Source organism: Cladophialophora bantiana, assembly GCF_000835475.1.
Source record: "Cladophialophora bantiana CBS 173.52 unplaced genomic scaffold supercont1.32, whole genome shotgun sequence".
Lineage (NCBI taxonomy): Eukaryota > Fungi > Ascomycota > Eurotiomycetes > Chaetothyriales > Herpotrichiellaceae > Cladophialophora > Cladophialophora bantiana.
Window position 1 is genome coordinate 90,568 of NW_015971606.1, and position 21,199 is coordinate 111,766.

General features: G+C 51.8%; 7 protein-coding genes across 7 annotated transcripts; 4 read left to right on the plus strand and 3 right to left on the minus strand.

Annotated features, from left to right (window-relative positions):
• Window positions 1–811: 811 nt before the first annotated feature.
• On the plus strand, window positions 812–3,042 carry Z519_12662 (uncharacterized protein; the record flags this gene model as incomplete). Its single annotated transcript, XM_016770367.1, has 2 exons — window positions 812–1,247; window positions 1,418–3,042. 2 exons carry the CDS (start codon window positions 812–814, stop codon window positions 3,040–3,042), a joined length of 2,061 nt encoding a protein of 686 aa, XP_016613418.1.
• Window positions 3,043–3,582: 540 nt separating this feature from the next.
• On the minus strand, window positions 3,583–4,734 carry Z519_12663 (uncharacterized protein; the record flags this gene model as incomplete). Its single annotated transcript, XM_016770368.1, has 1 exon — window positions 3,583–4,734. The coding sequence occupies one exon, from the start codon at window positions 4,732–4,734 to the stop codon at window positions 3,583–3,585; it is 1,152 nt and encodes a 383-aa protein (XP_016613419.1).
• Window positions 4,735–6,414: 1,680 nt separating this feature from the next.
• On the minus strand, window positions 6,415–7,152 carry Z519_12664 (uncharacterized protein; the record flags this gene model as incomplete). Its single annotated transcript, XM_016770369.1, has 1 exon — window positions 6,415–7,152. The coding sequence occupies one exon, from the start codon at window positions 7,150–7,152 to the stop codon at window positions 6,415–6,417; it is 738 nt and encodes a 245-aa protein (XP_016613420.1).
• Window positions 7,153–10,255: 3,103 nt separating this feature from the next.
• On the plus strand, window positions 10,256–11,458 carry Z519_12665 (uncharacterized protein; the record flags this gene model as incomplete). Its single annotated transcript, XM_016770370.1, has 2 exons — window positions 10,256–10,388; window positions 10,575–11,458. The coding sequence occupies 2 exons, from the start codon at window positions 10,256–10,258 to the stop codon at window positions 11,456–11,458; spliced, it is 1,017 nt and encodes a 338-aa protein (XP_016613421.1).
• A 1,117-nt stretch (window positions 11,459–12,575) lies between these two features.
• Window positions 12,576–13,362, plus strand: Z519_12666 (uncharacterized protein; the record flags this gene model as incomplete). The annotated part of the gene is made up of 4 exons (XM_016770371.1): window positions 12,576–12,689; window positions 12,765–12,829; window positions 12,922–13,111; window positions 13,183–13,362. 4 exons carry the CDS (start codon window positions 12,576–12,578, stop codon window positions 13,360–13,362), a joined length of 549 nt encoding a protein of 182 aa, XP_016613422.1.
• A 118-nt stretch (window positions 13,363–13,480) lies between these two features.
• On the minus strand, window positions 13,481–14,190 carry Z519_12667 (uncharacterized protein; the record flags this gene model as incomplete). The annotated part of the gene is made up of 2 exons (XM_016770372.1): window positions 13,481–14,068; window positions 14,125–14,190. The coding sequence occupies 2 exons, from the start codon at window positions 14,188–14,190 to the stop codon at window positions 13,481–13,483; spliced, it is 654 nt and encodes a 217-aa protein (XP_016613423.1).
• Window positions 14,191–15,945: 1,755 nt separating this feature from the next.
• Z519_12668 (uncharacterized protein) lies at window positions 15,946–19,433 on the plus strand (the record flags this gene model as incomplete). The annotated part of the gene is made up of 3 exons (XM_016770373.1): window positions 15,946–17,883; window positions 17,939–18,631; window positions 18,702–19,433. The coding sequence occupies 3 exons, from the start codon at window positions 15,946–15,948 to the stop codon at window positions 19,431–19,433; spliced, it is 3,363 nt and encodes a 1,120-aa protein (XP_016613424.1).
• Window positions 19,434–21,199: the final 1,766 nt, after the last annotated feature.

The following is a 21,199-nucleotide window of genomic DNA, read 5'->3' on the forward strand; positions in this document are numbered from 1 at the left end:
TCCCTGAAGCAGAACCTAGTCCCGGTTCTCTTCCTCGTCACAATTCAGATACCGGCACCATTGTCATGACGACTAAGATTTGCGAGTCTGTCTACGCTACAAGGGCCAAGTGTTCACGGTGGACGAGCTCTTCTACGCATTGGCGAAGTCATCACGCAAGAGCAGGGACTGACTCGTTTTGAAGTCCGATGGATCTGGGCTGGATGGTACACACTGCAGGCATGTCGCTCTTACAGACTCAAGCACAGTGTGGTCCAACATCAAATCGGAAGCCTCGGTCTGAATATTGTTGGTGGATTGATACTCTCCGGTACCCTCTGCAATGTATTTGAGATTGGAGGATCAGTTGCAACTGAAATCCCGTTGACAGATGGGTTAGTGTGGATTGCTTTGCTACCTTTTTCTTCCTTGTAACGTCGATGGACTTGGTCGAAAGTAGAGCAATTCTCTACTCGGGAAATAGATAATTATACACCAGTTACTCATCCTCAAAGAGCACCCTCGTGATATATCCTAACTTATAAAGGGTAAGCTCTTCTTCCTTACATCCTCGCTGAGTTGGTAAAATGTCGACACTAATCCCTCCACCCTCTAAAATCTCCCTCACAAATGCCTGTCAAAAGTCGCAGTTCCAGGCCCAAGTCTGGGCCATACTATCCCGAGCTAGGAACTCCCTTGGCGAACCTAGAGTCCTTTTCAGGTCTAGAACATCAAGTTCCAATGATATCTGTGGAAACTAGCGAAGCTGTTTCAGCTCCCACGCTCTTCGTTCTACAATGACCAAAACTGCACAGGGTGTCTCGTTATCAGCATGCTGTGCAGTGCTTGCGCCAACGCTTTCCAGGAGCAGGACGACAATGCTGACATTAATTCGGGTAATTATCTCGCGGTCAGCCGGCCGAGGCGAGAAGTGCGCTCAGCCTCACCCACCCCCTTGTCGCCTTTCTACAAGGCCAACCACCTCAGCCTTCCCAGATTGAAAAAGTCCGCATCCGATGGCTGCCACCTCTGCATGTTGCTCTGGGCTGCCGCTCCGCCCAAAGTCCATGCTTTCTGGAACGAGATCCTGCGAGACGATCGCCCCGCGCACTGGTTGCCTTCTTTCTTCACCATTAATCGAGCCATCTTCTCCCCGCGCCCATGTTCGGGGAAGCTCTTGGTAGAGTACAAGTACCAAGTAGGCCTCACGAACCCTCACGACCACGTGAAGCCTCTCAAGCGACACTTCAGGTTACTGTGGAGTGAAGGTATATCTCTCTCAGCCGTCATTGAGAAGTTTGCTCTTTGAGAACAACCTTCGTCGCAAAGCGGTGTTTGACGGCCTTGGCCATGTCATCATGTTTCGTCCTTTCTACTTCATTCGACACTGCACTTTGTGTCTCATACCTTCTCAGAATGCAAACTAACTAGCAATTAGAGGCAGAACCACTAGCGCAACGAGAAAGGATCGCGTCCACCACCCAGTCTCAAGAAAGCTGGTACACTTTCAAAACGTGGATGTGGACCTGTATCTCGAAACATAGTCAATGTTCGTCAAAGTCATTGGAAGTCCGTCAGCGGCAGCTTCCGAAAAGGCTCATCGAAGTCAGTGAAGGAGACACTATCCGCCTTCGGACCGTTGAGAGCATCGGAGATGCCTATGCGATCGAATACCTAGCACTCAGCCATTGCTGGGGACTGGGCCCGCGAGTCATTCTTACGTCCAGCTCCGAGGCCAGTCTCTTCGAGGGAGTGGAAATTGCCGCACTTTGTCGCACATTCCAGGACGCCATTATGGTGACGAAGAGATTCTGGGATGAGTTTGCGGTGCGGTATTTGTGGATAGACTCGCTCTGCATTATTCAAGATTCTGCCGAGGATTGGAGACAGGAATCCGCAAACATGGGCGAGATCTATCAAAATGCATTTTGCACGCTCGCCGCCACGGCGGCAGCGGATGGGAACCGTGGATTCTTTTCTGATCGAGATCCCCGCATGATATCCCCTTGCTCCATTTCTGTGGTACCCAAAAGTGGTGAAAATAGGTCCTTCTACTGCGTGGACCACGAGGATTGGACGAAGAACGTCTCCCGGAGCCCGTTGAATGGCCGATCGTGGGTTCTACAAGAGCGACTGCTCTCGCCTCGCGTGCTACACTTTGGGGCCGACCAGCTGTACTGGGAATGCTCGGGGCTCGAGGCGTCTGAAGCATTCCCTGTGGGGTTCCCTGATGGACTCGGAGAGCAGTTCAAACAACTACTGCCATTCTCGGGACTACCCAAGATCGAGCAGCAAGGGCCTAACAGCCGCGGCCCTTACGGAATCTGGGACCAGGTCATGGAAACATACTCGTCCGGGGAATTGAGCAGGCGGACAGACCGACTGGTCGCGCTCTCTGGAATTGCTCGCAAACTGCAGCGCCGGCTGATCCCGCACGACACCTACCTTGCTGGCTTGTGGAAACAAGACCTCCCCTTCGAACTACTTTGGGACGTCAAGAACCCTGCTCAAAAGCCCGACGCCGGCCACGAATACATCGCGCCCACCTGGTCATGGGCCTCTCGTCTGGCGACGGTCCCCTGCGAAACTGAGACTTGGGCTTGGGCTGCCACGCTGGTGGACGTCACGGGCGCGATGGTGGTTCCCCTGGGTAACGACCACATGGGCCAAGTTCGCGGTGGCTATATCCGGCTGTCTGGCGTGCTGGCGCGCGGCACCCTCTCCCGAATCCACCAGCCTGGGTCTCCAACTCCCGGTCTCGCCTTGAAGATCGGCGACCGCACAGTGTCCTCTGCGATATGCCGGCCGGACGACGGATTCAGCCCGGCCATCCAACTACCTCACGTCGTCTACTGTCTGCCGATCCTGCGCGGCACGCGGAACCTGGTCCCCAGGTACAGAGGTCTCTTGCTCGTCCCATCCGGGCGTCAGGCGCAGTTCAGGCGGTACGGGACGTTCACAGCCGATTCCTTTGGCGAAGAGTTCCTGGTCTCGTGCCCCCCTTCGTGGCTTGACACGGGTGATTTGGGCCCTGACAGGCGTTATGAGTTTACGATTGTATGAGGGTTCCATGAAGTGACATATCCACATAGAACCCCAGGTGGTCCAGGATCTGACAGCTGTCTTCTCTTCTCCAGCTGTGAACTGTGCACTGGGATCGAATTCACACACGAAACGTTCTGGGTAAGGGATATATAATGTGATTGACAAGATGATTGAATATACGAGTATATTTTTTGCAAAGAGACGCTCGGTGGAGGAAGATCCAAACAAGAAGGGAGGAGACCGTATGATCAACGATTGTGAGCGTCCATCTTTCTTGTCTTGCTTTGGATAGGCGAGGGTACGGAAGAAAGAAAGAAACAGTCAAAAAGAGGCTTCGAGGAGAGAATTGGTGGTCAAGGAAGGGTTCTGAATGATCTAAAGAAAGCTCCAACCATTCCACGGCAGTCTGTTGCCATTTGGTCCTCTTGCGCCGATCTATACGCACATTTCGCCTTCAATGTGTGCGTCTCGAGGCTCACCCCCTCGTGTCATGACTTCATCTGAAGCTCCATCTCTTACCGTACGGTGTTACAAGGCCGTGTAGTGCTACCTCGACACTCACGCTTCTCCTGACCTCTCCACGCCGGACAATAACTGCCACTCTTCCGTTCGGCTCGATGCCGGCCGTTTCCAAGGAGCGCTGAGATCACCAAACGAAATGATCCCGGGCCCTGGTTCCATCGGTATAAGCTCAGGTCCACCATGAGAGCCTTTGCTTTGGTGGCTTAGCACTTCTCTCAGCCCACTTAATTCGTACATCACTATCGCCCGGCAGACTAGGGTTGAGGACAGATACCTCGCCACTACAGCTGTAGCGTCGCTGGTGGAGATGAATATGAGACTGGAAAAGACGAGCGTTCCGTACACAATGTGTAGGACGGTTCCGGTGGCCGTAAACCAGGAGAGGAAAATGTAGAGATATGTCTCTTCCTTGATCTCCAGATCTGCTCCTTTCCTTGAGGCGGATGGTGTGAATTCTGCACATATTGTCTCCCAGAGCCCCGGTGGCTTCTTCGCACCAAGCTTAGTACGGATTCGGGTACGACAGTGGACTGACCAAGTGCCGAAGAAGTGCACTGCAACGGCCAAAAATGCCCACAATGCCGGCAGATATGCAGTCTCCGGGGCGAAAGAACAGATTGTTTGGATGCAGATCTCGTAGCTCACGAAAGCCACGTTCACGACCGCCGCGGCTGCCATGACATACTGGAAAAGCGAGACCCCAAAGCCCTTGAGTAGGCCCATTGGCTTTATTCTGACAGTTTGCGGCTTCCTCTCCAGCAGTTCTTTCGTATCAATGTAATCGAAAGTGCGGATTGGCGAGACGGCTGGGGCCCCGGCCGCGAGCAGGAAGGCGAGGAAAGGCCGCCGCAGAGCGACAAGGCCAACCTCTACCGTGGTGGAGCCAACAAGGCCTAGAGTTGTCGGCAACAGGCCTAACAAGACTGCAGCGGCCGCCATATTGGACTTGCGGGTTTCATTCAGGTTTTCCAATATACAGTCGATGACCGGCGTAACGTATTCGCTCAAATAATCTTTCGGAGCGACCTTGTGCAGGTAAGTTTGATACTCCGTTTGGCAATCATTCTCCATGATTTGCTCAAACACATCCCGGAATTGCCCGTACCAATGCTTGAAATGTACGGCAGCCGTGGACGTTGAAATCAAGGAAACAAACACTAATAGACAGAAATGCAAACGCAAACCCATCTTGAATTAACAATCTGACATTTGGTAGTGAGTCTCAGTCCTCGATCGGAAAGATTTCTAGCTGACGCTTGAGCATATATGCGTGGAGGACAAGCAACATGGTCGCCCCGTCCCGTCCGTTTTGGACTTATTTTTGTCGACAGTGTGAACAAAAAGAGTGACAGGTCTCTCGACGGAGTACTCCTAGGTCACTTCGAAGGTCCCAGCTTATTGGTTAAGTTTCAAACCAAGGGCCTGCCACAAGGTAGTTGAATGGCTGCATAGGCGGTTGGCCGCTGCGGGCGCCTGGACTTGCGATGACTGATGTGGCATTGCACGCTTAGGCAGAAAATCGAGCTGGAGAGAGAGGCGGGCTCATGAGGCTCTGGGACACTGTATGGACAAAAACCGCCCCCAAAGCTCAATGCAGGAAAAGGCCAACCCCTCCCGCTGTGGGGCTGTTCGAGGTAGTCTGTGCTCTGTAACGGGCTAAATTGCCGTTAACGTCGTGAGCGTCGCTGTCCATGGGGGTGCATGGCTGAATAATAGTGCAGTCCACCACATCGTCCATTCTCTCGGCAATGGAGAGACGATGTTACTAGAATGCAGGATCGTTACCATCTTCGGGAAGAGCAAGCCGAGGAGAGGGCAGTGTTTAGATAAACCTAGAGCAATTGTGCACGAAATGATACAGTAGAACGTTTCCTCGATACGAGACATGCGGCGCTTCAACGGGTCGTCGAGGAGAGGGGGAAAAGTGAGGTGGCTGGGAAGGAAGCATCCACAAAATTGACAATTCTCTCGCATTGGTCTGTCACACAACCAGCCTCCACATCAACGCTTTTCTCGCTTTTGACCGTGCACCGTTGAGTTGACTCTTCGCGTGCGAAAACAGTTTTTTCGAGGTCCGAGGTTGAAGTCTTCGATAGCTGACTCCTGATACCAGACTTCAACTGATGGCTGTAACACGTTCTCGGATTCATTTGGACTCTCTGGGGATATGGTAAAAGAATTACCAGAGGACGTTTCTGTTGTGCACTGCGGGGACCCTGCGACAAACTTCAGTTCTTGACACCGCTTCCGGTGGGAACGGGACTTTCTTTGGAGCCAAGTGCTGTCTTCGGGGCCTCTTAACATGAAACAGGTTGCCCTTCATTCATCGGTATAATTTATTGGTATTTATTGGGAGGCGGGTGATCAAGAGCTCAATACTGCGATCAATATCCACTGACATGTCTGGATGAGCATCGCATGAATTTTGTCGATCGGAGAGGTGAGAGAGGCGAAAAGTATGGGAATATTAGTCCGCCGAGTATCATCTCACGATAATAACTCAATGTCGTTCCTCAGCTGCGTTTGATTCTGGCTCCGCGCACGCAGTGTCAACCGAGTATGACCACAAATGTAATAGCAGGTGTAATCTCCTGTGTTGCCGCCGAAGAAGCTGTTGCGAGCTTCTGACTTCTGCTAGTCTGGGCCAAGGACAGCTGCATTGATGTTTTGAAGGTGAAGTTATTGGATGGCCCTTCTGGGAGGGTGGTATTATTCTTTCGCAGAGCGGTTCTGATCGGCTCCTTTCTCAGTCGGGTCACGTCGTCTTCTCTGCTTCTTCGGCGACTGTGTGGCATCACAACCAAGGTTCCATGGTTTAGGCACGAGGGTTCTTCAAGCCAGACTTTGAAATCCGTCCGTATGAGTTGCTCACTTCTTCTTGGCCAAACTCGCCATCCGAGCCGCGGCCCTCAAAAGAGTGACTGTTCCCTCGCGTTCTTTGTCCATCGCCTTGAGTCTCAGCATCTCCACCAGCTCTGTCTGATCTTCTTCTGCAGGCCTTTTCTTCCTCCGCCGCTTTATATCACCATTTCCATATACAACCGTCCAATCCGGCACATCTCTATCCACAGTAACCCCAGCACAGATCTTTGAATGCGATCCGATGATGACGTTTCCAATGATTGTCACGTGAGATTCAATTAGTACGCCTTCACCTATCGTTGCTCCAGCATGGACCTGTGAGCTTGGATGGATGTAAACGCCATTGTGGATAACAGTTTTCACTGGGTCGCGCTCCACCTCATCGCCATCCTCAGCACCAGGCTGATTAATCAACGGGCTAGGCTGGTTACTCCCGCTTCCAGGGGCACCAGAGGCTTTGGAAGTCGGATCAGGAGCGGAACCGCCAGAGCTCCAAACAGGGCCACCGATAATACACTTCTCAGAGATAATACACTTGTCGCCGATAGACAGCGGTCCGTGGACAGCAATCAGCTGAGCCCTGGGGTGCACCAAGTCATGTTCACCGACTACGATGGCGTGGGTGCCGCGGACGTAGGCGCCTGGGTCGAGATGGGTGGTCTGCCCAAGCGTCACAGGCGGACGTGTCGATCCCGCTGAGGTTGATTGGGATGCAGACGGTGGAGGGTTCGCTTGGGCGCTCATCTCATTATTCTTAGACGTGAGGGAAGGAAAAGGAGAAGAAGGGCAGCTTGGCAGGTCTGAAGGGCTTGAGAATCTTTTCGGGAACGCGTCCTTTCGCGTCCCTCGCAAATCTGAGGCCAGCGCTACTGACGTGACTGACTGGCGGCTCACGTGCGCAGTCCCTAGAGCATGTTGGGCCTGCCGCTTTTAGGCTCCTCTTTACCTCCACCTGTCACTCGTTCTCCCACCTTTCACTAGAGACCATGTCCGCAGTCACAACAATCAATATCTTTGGAATTTTATTTACCAATGATCGCCCCAAAATGATGAACCACCTCCTAGATGCTCGACATGGCCTCTAGGCGTAAAATCAGCAACGCCAGGTACACGGGACAAGGCTGTGTCGCGACGGGACCGGAAAGATTGTCTCTCTCTACTTCAAGACGAACAAAAAGGCTTAACCTATACGTTAGTACAACTGATTCGGCGAGGCTTTGGCCTATGCCCCGAAGTTGCTTGAGATTGAAGCTTTTGCTTCCTCTCTTTAACCGCACATCGAGTTCAGCCCGAGCGACATGGCGTCCCGAAGAAGCTTTATGCGCCTGCAAGTCTCAGCCGCGCAACTTTCTTCGAGTCTCGACCTCTCGATCGCTTGATCTAAGCAGTTGGCGACCTCTTTTGACCAATTGGGCATTACATTCTTGAAATGCAGCTATCACCATGTGGGGTGGGCGCGCAGCACCACCGGGCTGGGTCGAGGGTTGATTGAGCAATGGGGCAAAATATAGCCCGCCTTAGAGCCCAACTTTGGCTGGGCATTTCCAGCGTCTCTACCTGCGCCATTGACTTGACCATCTCACATGATATGTGACATTGCAGCTTCCGAAATGCAAGTCAACAAAATCTGACGAGATCGGTAGCGTCGATTTCAGCTCTCTGCTCTTGAGCTCTGCTAATCAGTTTCAGTGACGAAGGTTCCGCTGGGAAACGGCTGGACAGTACATCATATACTTATTTGGGTTGCGCTGGGCTCCAGTATATTCTCGGGTGTGCTTTCCCTGTCGAAGGTCTTGTTGCGTGCCACCCATTACTTGCAGCCTCGCGGCAGAAACAGTGAGTCCTCTGTCTGCATCTTGACCCAGAGGCTAGTGGCACGGTCAGTGTCACGAGAATACTCTTCATGATACCCGTCTATAGCGGTAGCAATCTCCTTGCTACCATCTACTATAGGCACAGTGTCTACTTCCTCTTCATCGGCAACACTTACGCCGCTTTTGGCCTTGCGTCTTTCTTCAACTTGTTGAGCTCGTAAATAGCCCGGATCTCCGTCAAAAAAAGATTTACTTCAGGACTACTACACCAAAAAAATTGGGGTGGCCTATATCTTGGCTATTGGCCACAAAAGTGTACAGGCGGCGCTACCGAGGGACTTTTGCGCAACCCGCGGAGCGGTCTGACATGGTTTAATGTAAGAGAGCCACGAGGATTCTAGGGTCGTTTTCCACTTTGACAGATCATCTTCTTTGGAGTGTTTCAATACTGTTTTGTCCCAGTGATTACATCAGTCGCTGGTGTCATTAATCAAATCTTCAACCGCTATTGCATCGACGCTCCACTTCAACCTAACCTTGCTCATATATGGGTATTTGGATACACGATCACTAATGGTTATAGCTTTGCTGAATTGTCGCAGATTCTGGTCTTCAATACCGCCTCCGCTGTCGTTTTATCCTACGTCAGTTGTCCCTGCTCCCCAAACCTCTTACCGTTCAGACCCAATATATATCTAAAAAAATTGTCTTAGATCAAATTCCCTTGGACACCATCAACCTAAATTCTCGGTAGGATATCTCATGGTTCTAGTGCCTCTCCAGTGCCTTAATCAATACCATTTGCAGAATGTTTGCGATGTTCGCCAATGGAACACCAAAATTCAAGTTTTCTGGATCAATATTGTGCTCTATCTCTCGACCTACTAGAATATATTTTGTCGTCACGGGTTCCATCGTCGCACCTGCTGACTTGGAACTAGTTGCTTATAAGTATTTCTGAGTTAGGCGCATTCAAGGCCACGAAGTATGTCCAAACCCCGGACCTCAGCAGGTCCATCTGACGGGTTTACGCTGCGACTTGGACGTAGAGAATTGAAGAAAAGAGCCGGAAACCACAGACATGGGAAATTTGCCGATAGGCGATTGAAGATGATGAATATTATCGACGGCGAGATCGACTTCTCCGATGATCTTACTGACGGCAAAACGAGATGGTACTGGAGCTAGTGCCCCGACCCGGACCGAGAGCGCCAATATCTAGGAGAGCGTTTGGTAGGTAGTATCATACCTGAATGGGCTTCTCTGCTGACACAGCCTTTCAGCTATCTCAAGCCTTTGAAAATGAGTTGGGACGCTTCTACGACCTGAACATCCACTGGGTCAGTCCCCTGAGGACACGGGCTGGACTTCCAGGTTTTGGAGAGAGGGAGGATCATTCTTGGGTCCCAAGTTTCCCCTTCATGCTGGTGGGTGATAGCATGGGAGACGCCCGCAAGGAATTTCCTCCTCCCGAGAGTTCCTGCAAACCTCATCCAGCGGATAAAGCGGTCCAGAGTCTTCCTTTCTGAAATTGCACACTCTGGTTCTGGCTCTGGCTGGGATACCTCCATACCTTGGAGTACAACACAAATGGAAAGTGTGAGTGTGATGCGTCTCCTGAATTCTCTATCCGCTTCACACATCAGACTCTCTAATCTTGATGTTGCGGTACCTTTGCTGCGACCATGTGGAACCTGGGCTAAACTTCACGGCAGATACACACTTTCTGGTTCAATGAAAGGCTTAACGAGTCAAATGGCCTCATGTTGATTCTCATTCGGATTGGCGACATCTATACACATCCTTATTTCGAATATCATTTCCAGCCTTGGGAGCTTTTCGCATCTGGGATCCTGAAACTTCGACCTGGCAGGGCCTGCCAAATAGAGACCATGGTACCTCGCCAGGACCTAAAGGAGTCCTCAATGTCTAGGATTGCTGGTTCTAGGACAGCTGCAGTGGGGCACAGAGCGATAGAAAGCAATCAACAGTGTTTCCACAATGCGAGCACAAATTCTGCCTGATTTATGCCCATGGAGAACCCGGAAACGGGTGGCACTTTCTTCGCCAAAGATGTCAAGTCGACGCATAACTACCAGCCTCTGAGGGAGGGTGAAATCCGCTTGCTAACGGTTTTCCCCGGAGAGCCAACTGACCCTCTTCGCGGTATGATCTGTACCGTAGCGTTCGAACATGCAGGAATCTATAAGACGCTATCCTACACCTGGGGCGAGGAGAACCAGAGCACGCATAGGATTTCGATGCCAGATGGAGACTTACTCATCCAAACCTCACTCGATGCGGCGCTCCGCAGGCTACGGCGGAGGGAGAATTCGATCGTCCTCTGAGTAGATGTCATCTGTATCAACCAGCTGGACGAGATTACCGAGAAACCCAGCCAAATTCGTCTTGGTCGCATTTTCCAGGAAGCCAGTTGCACCTTGGCTTTCCTAGGGGCAGACCAGGAGAGCAGTTGTGCTATTGAAACTTTGATGCAAATCAGTGCAAAAGGAATTTATGGCACTTGCGAGAAGCACTGGCCAAAGGGCTTGCCGGCGTGTGCGTCCTTGTGGAGCGAGATGAATATTCCCCAAGCGGAAGACCCTCTTTTGCAGCAAATTGTGGCCTCCTTTCAACGTCCATGGTTTCGACGAACCTGGGTGGTGCAGGAAGCAATTGCAGCGCCGGTAGTAAAAGTGGTGTGTGGCAAATGGATCATCGACTGGGACGAACTTTTCCTCGCCATTGAGCATGTCGAGCAAGACATAAAATCCATCCCAAAAGTTGACCGGACCGCTTGGCAACCGTTCCTAACCCTGGCTAGGCATCGCGAATGGGAAGCGCGGCACACTCGCTGGTCATTGATTCGAATGCTAGAGACACTCAGGCATGTCGCATCAGGACGAATGCGAGATCGGTTCTTTGCTTTGCTTGGCCTTGCGGCTGACGGCGACAGAGATGAGTTCGAGCCAGACTATCAGAGCGACTTCGAAGTTATTGTTAGTCGGCTTGCCGAGGCTTTCGTGCGCGATGGACACGGTATAGAGCTCCTCACCCGGGCTGGTCTCAACCCCCAGTCTGATCGATTCCCCTCCTGGATACTTGACTGGACCGTGCCACGACATATTAGCCTTTCAGACTCCTTCGACCGGGGCGGTGTTTACAATGCGTCCGGAGACTCCGAGGGAGAGTTTTTTGTCACCAAGGAGCAAGATTTCCACGAAATTTGCGTCTAAGGAGTGCTCTTGAGCCATATCGTGGAGGTGAACAAAAATTCCAATTTGCTGGACGGCGGCGATTCCTTCAAAAATTTGAAAATGTACACTCAAGAAGTCGACAAAATGGTCGACAAGTATTTTGTCTCAACAGAGTGAAAGCGACCGCAAACGTGTGAAATGGCAAGCTCCGATTGCATATGTCGAGCCTGGAGACCCCGATGTGATTGCATCGTCAAAGGCACTGCGAAAAATCTTGAAGAAGGACAAATACCAGGGTTCCAAGAAGCAGGGTTTGGTGCAGAAGGCTATTGCCTCCTACCTCGAGGCAGATCCCAACATCTTGGAGCCTGAATCAGCCGCGGACGACGGACTCGTTGGGCTTGTTGAAAAATGCAAAGCCTACCTATCGCTCCTCAGGGGCCCGGTGCAAGGGTGGAGATTTGTTGTGACAAATACGGGCCTTGGGGGAGTGGCACCAAATATCGTGAGGCAAGGGGACCGCATTTCTCTCCTGAATGGCAGCAAAGTCCCCTTTATCTTGAGGCCGAGTAATCAAAGGCCCGGGGCTTTTCGGCTGGTGGGGGAGTCTTTCTTTCTAAACTTGATGGATGGAACATGTTTCAAGGCGGCGAACAGAGAGTACAGCACTCATATCCAAATTCATTGACGGCTCAAAATGCGCGGCAAGATTTTCGAAAAGGGCCACACGGTGTATCCAATAGATAGGAGCGGTTTTTTGTGTTGGGCCAATGGCAGAGAACACCACGGGTGGCTGCATTTAAGGCGTGGTGAATGACAAGTTCGACGGACATCATGAGAGATGTTGGATACGTGATGAGAGAATGAACAATAGGGAGGCAGCCGACAAATTTCCCGTTTTCCCGTTTCGGTAGTTCGTCGGGCCTGGCATTCTGGTCAGCTTGGCAAACTCGGCCTCTACTGCATGTAATATGTACCTTACCCAGCGGGCCCAGGACGTATATGCATAAGTATACACCAGCACCATACGTCTTGTCTCCTACCGTCCTGTGTAAACTCTCTCCTCACCCCATGCTCATTGATCCCTGGACCTCACCCATGAGCCCCTCGCAGTACCTGACAATCCGGTAGGGTCGGCGGCTGACCCAGAGCAAGGATGTCTTCTTACTACGATGTCGACGCCATCTTGACCGACTCGCAAAAACTGCCCTGCACGTTCGAACTGGACGTGCCTGGGCTCGGATACATAGAGGGCAATGCCGGTGGCACGGTCAGTTGATGGCCCTGTATCTTTAGTCGCGTCTGGAGGAAACGAGCACGCGTGCGCTGATGTCCAGACGCGCAGGTAAAGGCGGGTACGAAGGTTGATCTGCCCATGTGGCTGGGTGTCATGCTGGCGGTGTCTACAGGGTAAGTTTCTATGCTTCCTTCTACAGGGCGCGCAACGCGCTTGAGAAGAGAAAGTGCCGATTTTGATCTTCTTTGTTCTCGTCTTCGATCAGACACACACCCGGTTCTCCGCGGCTCGTCACGTTGGATTTCCCGGCGCCGCTTCAACAGCGCGTCATCCACGCGCTGAAGGCAGATCCCAAAACCGTCGATCTGCGCGCCCAAGCACCGCACTTCTACGCCCTCGGAGCACGAATCATGGAGTTGTTCGACGATCGCGCCGTGTTGGACACTTTGTTAGATGTGAGTGATTCTCCTTTTTTCCTGTCTCGGAAATCCGATATTGATGCGAGAGGTGTGTGGGGCGGGGATAGACATTCAAAGAACGAGCAGCAGAAATCGCAGATCAGGCGCACAATCCCCGCGGCGCGTTGGGTGAGGGAGCAGAATTTCTGCGAGGGCTGGACGAGAGCGAGCGACAATTATTCAAGGCAGCGCACGAGGGTCCAAAAGCTGTGAGAGCTTGGACACAGGATTTGAAGAAGAATACTTGACACCGTGAGTGATGGATGATGGAAAATGACACGCTTGTACGCGACATGATGGAGTTTGCAGGATCGACAAGACAGTAATAAGGAGAAAAGCAGTAGCTCGCATCCCAAGCAGACACTCCTAACCAACACCGCCCGCGGCTTCTTTGACCTTTGTATGCTCCGGAGGCTCATCCACGAACTGGGGCGGAGCGACTTCATCCTGCAAGAAACCCGGTGTGCTCTCGCCAATGCCCATCTCCTGCTCAAACATCATATCCTCGCCCAGCGCCTCGAGCTCGGCATCCAACTCGGCCTCGTCAACCTCGTCAGGCACGTCGTAAGCGCGGCTTATGCTTTCGTTGATCTCGTTGCCAATCTCCATCAGATCTGCCATTTCATCCTGCATCTGTTCAATCTTGTCAATGTTGATCTTGCCATACTGTTGTTTCAGCGCCTTGTTCGTCGTCTTCATTGCATCCACGGTGGTCATGACGTTCTTCAAGTTGTCCTGCATCACCCCGGCCTGTTCCATGTTCCACGACTGCTGCTGGAGCTGGTCCCGCTGAGATTCGTACATTTTACGCCGCTGGAGGACCTTGAGCGCTTTCTGTTTTATTGCCTGTTTCCCGGGGCCGTCGCGCATTTTGGAGAGTTTCTGTTGGTACGTGGAGAGCTCGGCATTGATTTTGGCGAGCTTGACATCGATGGAGTCGATTCTCGTATCTACCTGCGACAGTGTCAGGCACTTCCCAAGTCGCCCGGAGGGGGGGGGGGGGAACTTACATTCTGTATGGCGCTGTTCAAGCTGGGCTTTGGGGCCGTGTTCTTCGACCCGAAGAGGCGATTCATCTTTGAGGTATGGGATTATAGGATATAGGATACGTGCGCTCATTAGAGGAGCCGCGGGGAAGATGTTGTCGTCTGTGCGCGAAGTTGTCGTATGTACGGAGCAGATGAAGCAACAAGCCAGACGGCCCTTAGGCTGCCTGTCTCGCCGCAGGGCTTTGCGGTGCGTCATTTCGCTCCGACATTTATCCGGCGGCATCCACTGCAAGCTCACCAAGCTCACTCACTCCCTCTCATTTCATCACACACCTCGCAACTACTGGGTACGTATTCTGGCCCCCGAGGACGCTATCGGAAGCATCTATTTTACGATGCGCATTCCTATACAAATTCCGTGAATGCCGTTTGGGAATTCTCAGTTCCCGATCTGGATGCTCAACGATGCCAATACAATCCCCCACGGCAAGCTGCTGTGATAAAACAGGGCTGTATAGCAACGTGGCAGTTGCTGCGGGAATGCAGAGAGAGGCCAGGGGTAAGGATCGTCCCGCATGAGATGCAGGTATTGACCTACAGATCTACAGATGCGCAAATTGATTTAATATCCTCGTGTTCCCGCTGCCCAACGCTTTGGGCAGATGATCCTGGCAAGGTCGCACGTGCCCTTGGGGGCCCCTTTTCCCTCTGCCACTCGGAGCCATCTCATCTGCGTCTGGTGTCACGCTTTCCCATGCGACACGGCATTTCTCATATCACTTTTGTCGGTGTTTGGACCGGTTGGAGGTGTGGGCTTCACTGGAAACAGTTAAGAAGTCTGGGGGCCGGCTGTCCGGCGGCTTGCATTTCGGGACTCCTCTAGGGAGCCATGTGGCATGGGCATTTCGTGGCGGGCAATAATAACTACCAGGCGAGCCGGATAGCACGAGTAGGGTACATGGTTGGGCGCAGTGAGAGGGAAAAAGGGGGGCGCTTTGTTTGTGGAGGCGCCGGCAAAAGGGCCACACGGCGTTGGCTAAACGGGAGCAGCTACTCACTCCAGGATGGAGCGAGATCCTTGTTCTCGTGCCCAAGTCACTCAGCACTCAGCACTCAGTACCTCGTACTTCCGTTTTTTTCCCTTTCATTTGCCTCTGTTTGCGCCCCGTGTGCTGCTTGTACTGTAGCACAGCTCTTGTCACTATTCTCAGTGCTTGTGTCACAATCTCTTCAAGGCACCAGCCATAATACCATCGCTCCTAGCTCCCAGACGTCAGGTGCTGCATTGCATGTAAACCCGAGATTTGTGATTGCGTTGCCAAGTTCGCGCGGGCATCTCTCTGTCGTCTTTGGTCTTTGGCCTTTCGCCTCGTTTTTGTTGCCCGCCAAATCTCCAACCAGTCACCGGAATCATCCACAACATACAAACCACCGTGCACGGTACCTCTATCTCTCGCGCCCGTGTATCTCCTCCATCTCGAAAACAAACTCTTTCTGGCGAAAACGGTCCTTGGACTCACGTCTTTGACGGTTGTCCCGACTTCTTTTCCAGTCACTCCTTTGTAACAACAGGTAAACATGCCGCCATTGCAAAATCCGAGCCACCGGCGACTTTGAATCCCGCCATGTTCTCTGTTGATCACCTTCTCCGTGTGGTTCTAAAGAGCTGACTTGTTGAGATTGATACCAGCGCTGGACCGCCTGTCTATGTCTTACTCAATATTCAATTCACGAGTTACGACTTCCTACGGCTTGGTTCTTGACGACCACACCCTCCCGATATTGTATCATTACTGAGACCTCTTGCGTTCCTCCGGTCGCGTCCGAATCGCAGCCGCAACCATGTTCTGGCGCTTTGGAGGCTACTCCAATATATCTTCTATCGATACCCTTCTTGATAAGCCCAATGTCAAGCTTGAAGACTTGCTGGAAGAGTCCGATCTCATTCAGGAGCTCAAGTCACACCATACAAAATTGATAGAATACCTGCGGGACGAAACGAACCTCCATGCTCTCCTGAGCTACGTTGTGGCGCCGGGGCCCAAGATTGACTCCAACGAGAATGAAGAGGATGAAAAGGGCAAAGGCCTTGCGATAGATAATGAGGATGAGCCGGTGCCTCTGGATGAAGAGCAAGAGAAAGCCGAAAAGAAGCGGTTGAAATATGCCTTTGTCGCCTGTGAGATCTTGTCTTGCGAGACCTGGTCGATTACAGAGTCCCTGATGGCCAACACCCCTTATCTCACAGAGTTCTGGGACTTTTTGCGACGGCCGGCGCCACTGGACCCGCTCCAGGCGGGCTATTTTACAAAAGTCAACGAGACTCTACTTGAGAAGAAGACTGAGGAAATGCTGGATTTTTTCAAATCGCTTCCGGGAATCGTTCCTGCCATTCTACAGCACGTGGATTGCCCCATGGTGATGGACCTGCTGTTGAAAATCATCAGTCTGGACAGGTCAGATGGTGGCCTGGGCATCGTTGACTGGCTTCATGGGCAAGACTTGATCCCCATGCTCCTTTCTAACCTGTCGCCCGATTGCAACTCCTCCACTCAGACTTCTGCGGGGGATTTTTTGAAAGCCATCATAACTATATCTGCGAATGCGGCTCAAAATGAGCAATCCTGTATTGGGCCGAACAGCCTTACACGCCAGCTAGTCTCGGAAAAGTGTATACGACAGCTTATATCATACATGCTCAAAGGTGGGAACCCGCTTACAGTGGGCGTCGGAATTGTCATCGAAGTTATCCGGAAGAACAACTCCGATTATGATCCTGATCAAGGTCACAGCGCTGACGCTCCCCCAACCAACCACGATCCGATCTATCTCGGCACGCTTCTGAGATTGTTTGCGCATCATGTTCCAGATTTCATGAGCCTCATACTCAGCTCCAAGCATACGGTTACCAAAGGCGAGGAGACAACCGTGGCAGAGAGAGGTCAACTCAAATCGGCGTGGGGAACGCAGATTGAACCCCTGGGCTTTGACCGATTCAAAACCTGCGAGTTGATGGCAGAATTACTGCACTGCAGCAATATGGGTCTTCTGAACGAGAGAGGCAGTGAAGAATTCATCAAGGCAAGAGACGCCGAAAGAGAGAGATTAAGAGAGCTTGGGGCGTTTTTGTCGAACAAACAATCGGAGGATTCCACCGTTGACATCTCGGCGAGTTCGTCGAGGTTCGAAAATGCCTTCACACCCTCGGGGTCCACCTCGACAGAAGAACTACGCATCGCGAATCTGAACGACGAGGATGGTTTCGAGAAGGTTGCTGTTTCGGACGCAACCGATCTCTCTTTAGGCTCGAAACAAGATTCGGCTGAACAGCCGATATCGCCTCTCCAATCTCGCAATCAACCGACGACCCCGACCAGCGCGCTGGATGAAACTGTCCGCCGTCTTAGTCTAGAAGACACGGACATGGCCGCACCCGACGAGCACGAACCAAATATTCAGACTTCGGCTCGCGAGTCTCAGTTTGAAGACATCTCACCGCATCCAGAGGACAAGCCTGAACCACTGTTCTCGAAATCGTCAGATCCCAACAAAACACCCACAGCGAATAGCCCAGAGCCCCCTCCAAGCCCGTCGACTGCAAAAGCTCGACTTGGTGAAACGGGCCACGGCGGCCAGCCAGAAGGAGAATCGTACCAATCGGCCCAAGATGACACAATGGAAGTTGTCAAGCCCGACCAACTCGGTGCTGGTGAAGCGCCAGTTGTGGGAGATTACTTAAAGATCATGTTTGTGGAGAACAGGGTCGTTCCAACGATTTTGGTGAGCAACCATGTATTCTCCGTGGCGTTCAATGGGAGATGCTAATGCTGGACAGAGTTTCTTCTTCCGCTTTCCTTGGAACAACTTTCTCCACAACGTTGTTTATGATGTTGTGCAGCAAGTTTTTAATGGACCCATGGACAGGGGCCACAACCGATTTTTAGCATTCGATCTTTTCGAAACTGGACGCATTACTGACGCGATAATTGAAGGCCAGAGACGAAGCGATGAGGAACAACGAATGAGGAATATGCGGCTGGGATACATGGGACACCTGACACTGGTAGCGGAAGAAGTCGTTAAATTCGGCGAACGTCACCCCAGAGAATTGCTATCGCCTATCGTTCAGGACTACATATATTCCCAAGCCTGGGAGGAATACGTTACCAAGACACTTGCTGAGACCAGGGAACGCGACAATGCGATCTTAGGAGGGTTCCGACCTGATAACGGTCTCGGTCCCAGACAAGCTGTTCTGAATGCTGTCAATGCAGGTCAGGGCTTTGGTGTTTCGAGCGGATTGGCTGGCGTTGGGTTGGGCGGCGGCCAACATGCTTTGGACAGCATCGATTTGTCCAACAACGGCAGCGCCACTAGTGCTGGATACAATTCAAGTGGGTCGGTTTCCAGTGGCTTTGGAAGCTCCTCAGACGACGATGATGAAGACATGGATGATGTGGAAGATGAAGAGCATTCAAGGGCAGTGACTCAGCTTTCTGCTGCTGATAGCGGTCTTTCGGCGGAGAACGTAAGTGGGACCAATACAATTCGACGGCTGTTTATTTTTTAGGCTAATGATGCTCTGCTTTTGGAAACAGTCTGATCAGCCAATACCTTTACTTCCACCTCCGCCAGCACCACTCAACATCGAGCCATCACGTGCTCGCAGACGGTTGGCTGATCGGTTAGCGAGACATAAACAAGAGGCTGAGCAAGAATTGGCTGCGTCCGAGTTCGGCTCCGAAGCAGACGACCCATTCGCTGCCCTTGGAAATGGCGACGACAACGATGCAGGCGATCCGTTTTCGTTGGACGAAGAAGAACAAGACATTACGTCGTTTGGGAAGCGAAGCAATATCAACTCTCTTAACCCAAGCACAGGAGATCACCACAGCTTTTCAGTTAGCAGAGGACTGACCAGTTTGTTTTCTTCTGCTCCGAGTCGAGATATGCAAGGACGAACTTCGCATGATGATTTTGATGGGTCACTAGATGATTCGTCATCTGAAGGATCTGGTTCTGACATGGATTCAGAAAACCCGCCCCTGGAAGCAAGGACGAGCCTCGAGCGGCGCCCACTGGAAGTTTTTGAGGACGAAGAGATGGGAGAAATGGTGGCTCCAACCGAAGAAGTCGACAGCAATAGTTCTGACGAGGAAGTGTTGAGTCCGTTGGAGAAAGAGAAGTTGGAAAATGCGTATGGAATGAACGATGATCCCGACGAGCAGGACTCGGAGTTCGCGGGACAAGCGGACCATGATGACGATGATGAGGATCATTTGGTAGAGATTGCGATCCCCGCTAGCTCGAAGAGGAGATCGAGAGGTTGATGTTTGCCTACGATCTGGATTTCTTTGACGCTGAAGGGAATCGGACGCCTATGGATGGCAACGGAGCTCTCCGTGGATTCCATCGATCCGATGAGCTCGCACAAGGGGCCCAAACAGATTTGCACCAGCCAGCAACGAGCGGATGGAAGATACAGTGTACAATTACCGCATCTTTTGTGATACCCCCATACACATTCAGTCACGAGGTACAGCATGGAAGGTTTTGGTCGCAGATCAAGGCGCGGCATACAGCAGACGAGAGATACGCCTACAAATCCCTGTCTTTCAGACGAAAGAGTGAGGTTGGGATGAGATGGATACCCACACGAGCGGATGTCTAATAGTTTTGGAGACTAGCAGTTTCAGAGGAGATGTTGGGGTCTACGGAAGTTGCACGCAGTGAATGCCCTGCTTGAAGCGGAGAGAAGGCAGTGGAGAATCCGTGAGCATATCACCGCTGCGGCTCTCTTTCGCACCTTTTCGAACTGATGGTAGTTTACTCTGCGGATGGGAATGCCGTTAGTGTTGTACGATAGTGGCTCTACGATGCGGATGTATTCAGATAAACGAAGTGAGTAAGTAAATGAGATGAGAATTACTAAACTTATCTACTCGAATACTTTGGGCCTTCCAAGAGCAAAGATAGTACATTCACTAGCTACTTACTAACTACCTCTATTACTCGAGAACGAAAAACCTGATTGCCATTTACGGTTTGATCCTTAAAGGGTGAGCAAAGGCTGCTTTACCCTGAGCTTTAACTGAGCTTTAGCTGAGCGCTCCCTAAGCACTCCCTAAGCAAACATGTTAAGGGCCCTAATCTGGCCCCTTGCGATCGGGTATACCTGCCACTAGGTTAGGCAGCCGTTTCAGGTGGGCGTGAGAAAACCTGCCAGATTCCTTTGCCTTTCTTTGGCTGTTTCCTTGTACAGTAACCTTGGGCCTGGCGGTGCAACAGGGTGCGCGGTTGAATCGTATGTCGCACTGAGACCAAAAGGAATCTGATGAAGCCAAATGGTGGTGAGCAATGCAAACGTCACCAACCCGCCAAGATCTGCCTCCGCTCTCGACTGCCTACTCGTGCTTCACCTCCAACCCTCCCCTCGATTATGATTGTATCTCTACTTGTCTACCCTTACCGGCATGGTGACTCAGGAAGCACTAGAGGCCGCCTTTGAAAGCGCCTTTGAACTGTGGAATGATGCTATCCGAAAAGAGTTTTAAAATGTCGACGAGCGTTTTGATCGCACGGATGCCGCAGTTCAGCGCGACTTTCAGAATGTCTACGAACGTTTTGATCAGGTCGACGACCGTCTTGATCAGGTCGACGAGCGACTCGGACAATTCTACGAGTTATTGATGGCTCAATCCACGAATCCACGTGCAGCATTAAGTCGAGACAGAGTGTTCCTAGTGACCATTATAAGCCGTTCACCAGCCTCTCAGCTTGTAATGCCATGTGAAAAACTCTTCCCCAACACTGTCATCAAATTCTAGAGCCTACAGTGTAACCGGCGAGATACGAACGGCTCTCGCGACCAAAAGCAGAGCTCTTGGAGAAAAAGAAGCGCGATTTCGCTGCGAGAAGCGCGAGGCCGAAGTTCAAACGAGGCTTGACATCGAATATTTGGGAGGATGTGACAGTCAGGATTGGCAAGGCCCCAGGAGATCGAGGAGAGTCTGTCACGGAAGAAGAGTTTCGTTCTTGGCTGACAGTTGCAATCGATCTCAATCCACCCTCGCCCACCGATGTTGTCCAGACCGGG